At 46.9% G+C, this 1,963-nt stretch overlaps 1 protein-coding gene across 1 annotated transcript; it reads right to left on the bottom strand.

Annotated features, from left to right (window-relative positions):
• Positions 1-315: 315 nt before the first annotated feature.
• Positions 316-1,608, bottom strand: LOC139128618 (uncharacterized protein F54H12.2-like). Its single transcript, XM_070694359.1, has one exon. The coding sequence runs from the start codon at positions 1,606-1,608 to the stop codon at positions 316-318; it is 1,293 nt and encodes a 430-aa protein (XP_070550460.1).
• Between the last annotated feature and the right edge of the window lie 355 nt (positions 1,609-1,963).

Genomic DNA, 1,963 nt, shown 5'->3' with positions numbered 1-1,963 from the left:
TGAGTTCCTGTGCACGAAAGTGAAAAGTTTCCGATCATAAAAATCCGGTGGTAAACCGTAGGAATCAAAAAACTCACCCTGCCCCAGTTCGTCAAAGTATATTGCAAGCCAGTGGGTACCAGGCAAAGTTGAGGGGTCGGAATTTACTACATATGCACTTGGATAAACTTCGACATCTTTGGGTAGTTTATCAAGAGGAAAAACTCCTCTAAAGTGTGGCCCCGTCGCCCTGTCGGTACCTAAAACGTGTTCAAGCTGTAACGTATTCATTTAAATTCACCGATCACGTTTCTAGCTTTATCTATTCTCACAATCTCATTGAATTCCGCGTAGACAATTAAAATTGACCGGATTAGCCAAAGCTCTATCAAAGTGGACTTCTATGGAGAGGGCCCCTGTCTGCACTGGACTGAAATGATCACTCCCTCCTGCAAGGTCCGGGGTCAGGTCGAAAGCATAGAGGGCGTTTCCACCGCTATAGTCCTCTCGCGAGATATCGTGAGAAATGTTCGAGTAATACGTTCCAGTGCCGGTGAAGAGCGACTCATAGGCCCTGATGTAATTTCTGCCTCCTTGCTGTGTGTACGAAAGAGCTAGAGGTTTCCCACCCACAGTTTCAGAATTAGCCGTCACTGACAAATAATTTACACCATACGCCCTGAAATTGAACGGGTTCCTCGTGTAAACACCAGAGTAAGCTTCCGCATCAACAAGTCCCAGTACTATTCTTTTCGGTAAAGTGTTCAAGAATATGTTCTCTCTTGTGAAAGACAGATGTCCAGGCGTCACTGTATAACTTTTGCACTCCACTCTGTTGATCGGGTAACGTGCTGGGGCGAATTCCAGCGCTTGGGCGTGCGCCTGCAGAATACTCGGAGCCACTTTCACACGACGTACCAGGAGACTTGCTTCCAGTATATCCACTCGGTAGCGTTGCTGTGGCTGTGATGACATGAGGCAGAATGCATCTTTCGCTCTGTTAAACTTTATCTTAATGTCGACTCCATTGAGAAGATGTTTCTTTTGAAAGAAAATGTCACTATGAATGGCTCCTATAAGATCCACCGCCTTGCTCTCCGATGTAAACCTGGATCTCTTCACCAACCCCTCGTTAGGATTTTGCGGTAACAAGGGATTAGCCTGGTCAAATCTAGTCGGGGTGTCCTTGTAGTATAGGCTACTGGTCAGGTGCGTTGATACAGCGTTCTTAGAGCTGTTCAGCACTGTTTCAATGTACGCTCTATAGGGGTATGTGTTCTGCGAACTTGATATTACGCGACCCCCAAGGGAAATCTCCACCTGACTGAACAGACTATGTAGGAAGAGATTGGTAGGGCCTACTTCCGCGTCAGGAGTCAGATTTGTACCATCCTCATTTATTATCCGTGCTTTCACGTGCATTCGGGTAAGGGGCAGGTCCACATATTCCGTTGGACTACCCGGTATCAGGAATTCGATCGGTGTGTTCGCCGCAAGCGAAGATACTGGGTTAAATTGTATGTATTTTCCACTTTCAATACTTGTTTGAGTGGGAGGGACGGCAAAGATGTCCAGTTCCTCTTTTGCACATTCACAGCAAGAGCTTGGATCAACTAGTCTGGATGCCATAACTAATCAAATATATCTTGATAATGTTTACCGTTGACCGCTCGTCGTTTACGGACTCCAGACGATGAGATACTGCGCTTACGACGCGTGTTGGTCTTTAAACCACCACTTGCGACTACACGTGACCGAATGCTGGAAAGTGCCTGCTTCCCCAACCTTTTACCAGATTCGCGGGTGCGGTTTTTCAGCGAGGTTTTCCAATCACGGCCTGCCAGGACATCCGACGCAACATTACTCCCGGCATGCAGTGCAGTTTTCCCGATTTCAACAGCCCCTTTCTTGAGTAATGGTACCGCCATACGTGCAATATTCCCAAACAATGATCCTAGACCGTATCCGTTTTGATAACTTCCAC

The sequence above is a fragment of the Ptychodera flava genome, unplaced genomic scaffold (genome assembly GCF_041260155.1).
Source record: "Ptychodera flava strain L36383 unplaced genomic scaffold, AS_Pfla_20210202 Scaffold_61__1_contigs__length_779756_pilon, whole genome shotgun sequence".
Classification (NCBI taxonomy): Eukaryota; Metazoa; Hemichordata; class Enteropneusta; family Ptychoderidae; genus Ptychodera; species Ptychodera flava.
The sequence above is the reverse complement of the archived record's forward strand: the minus strand, read 5'-3'. Positions and strand labels throughout refer to the sequence as shown.

What these genes read in the sequence shown, in the direction of transcription:
- LOC139128618 (XM_070694359.1), bottom strand. Translation starts at nt 1,608, where the DNA reads ATGGCATCCAGACTAGTTGATCCAAGCTCTTGCTGTGAATGTGCAAAA.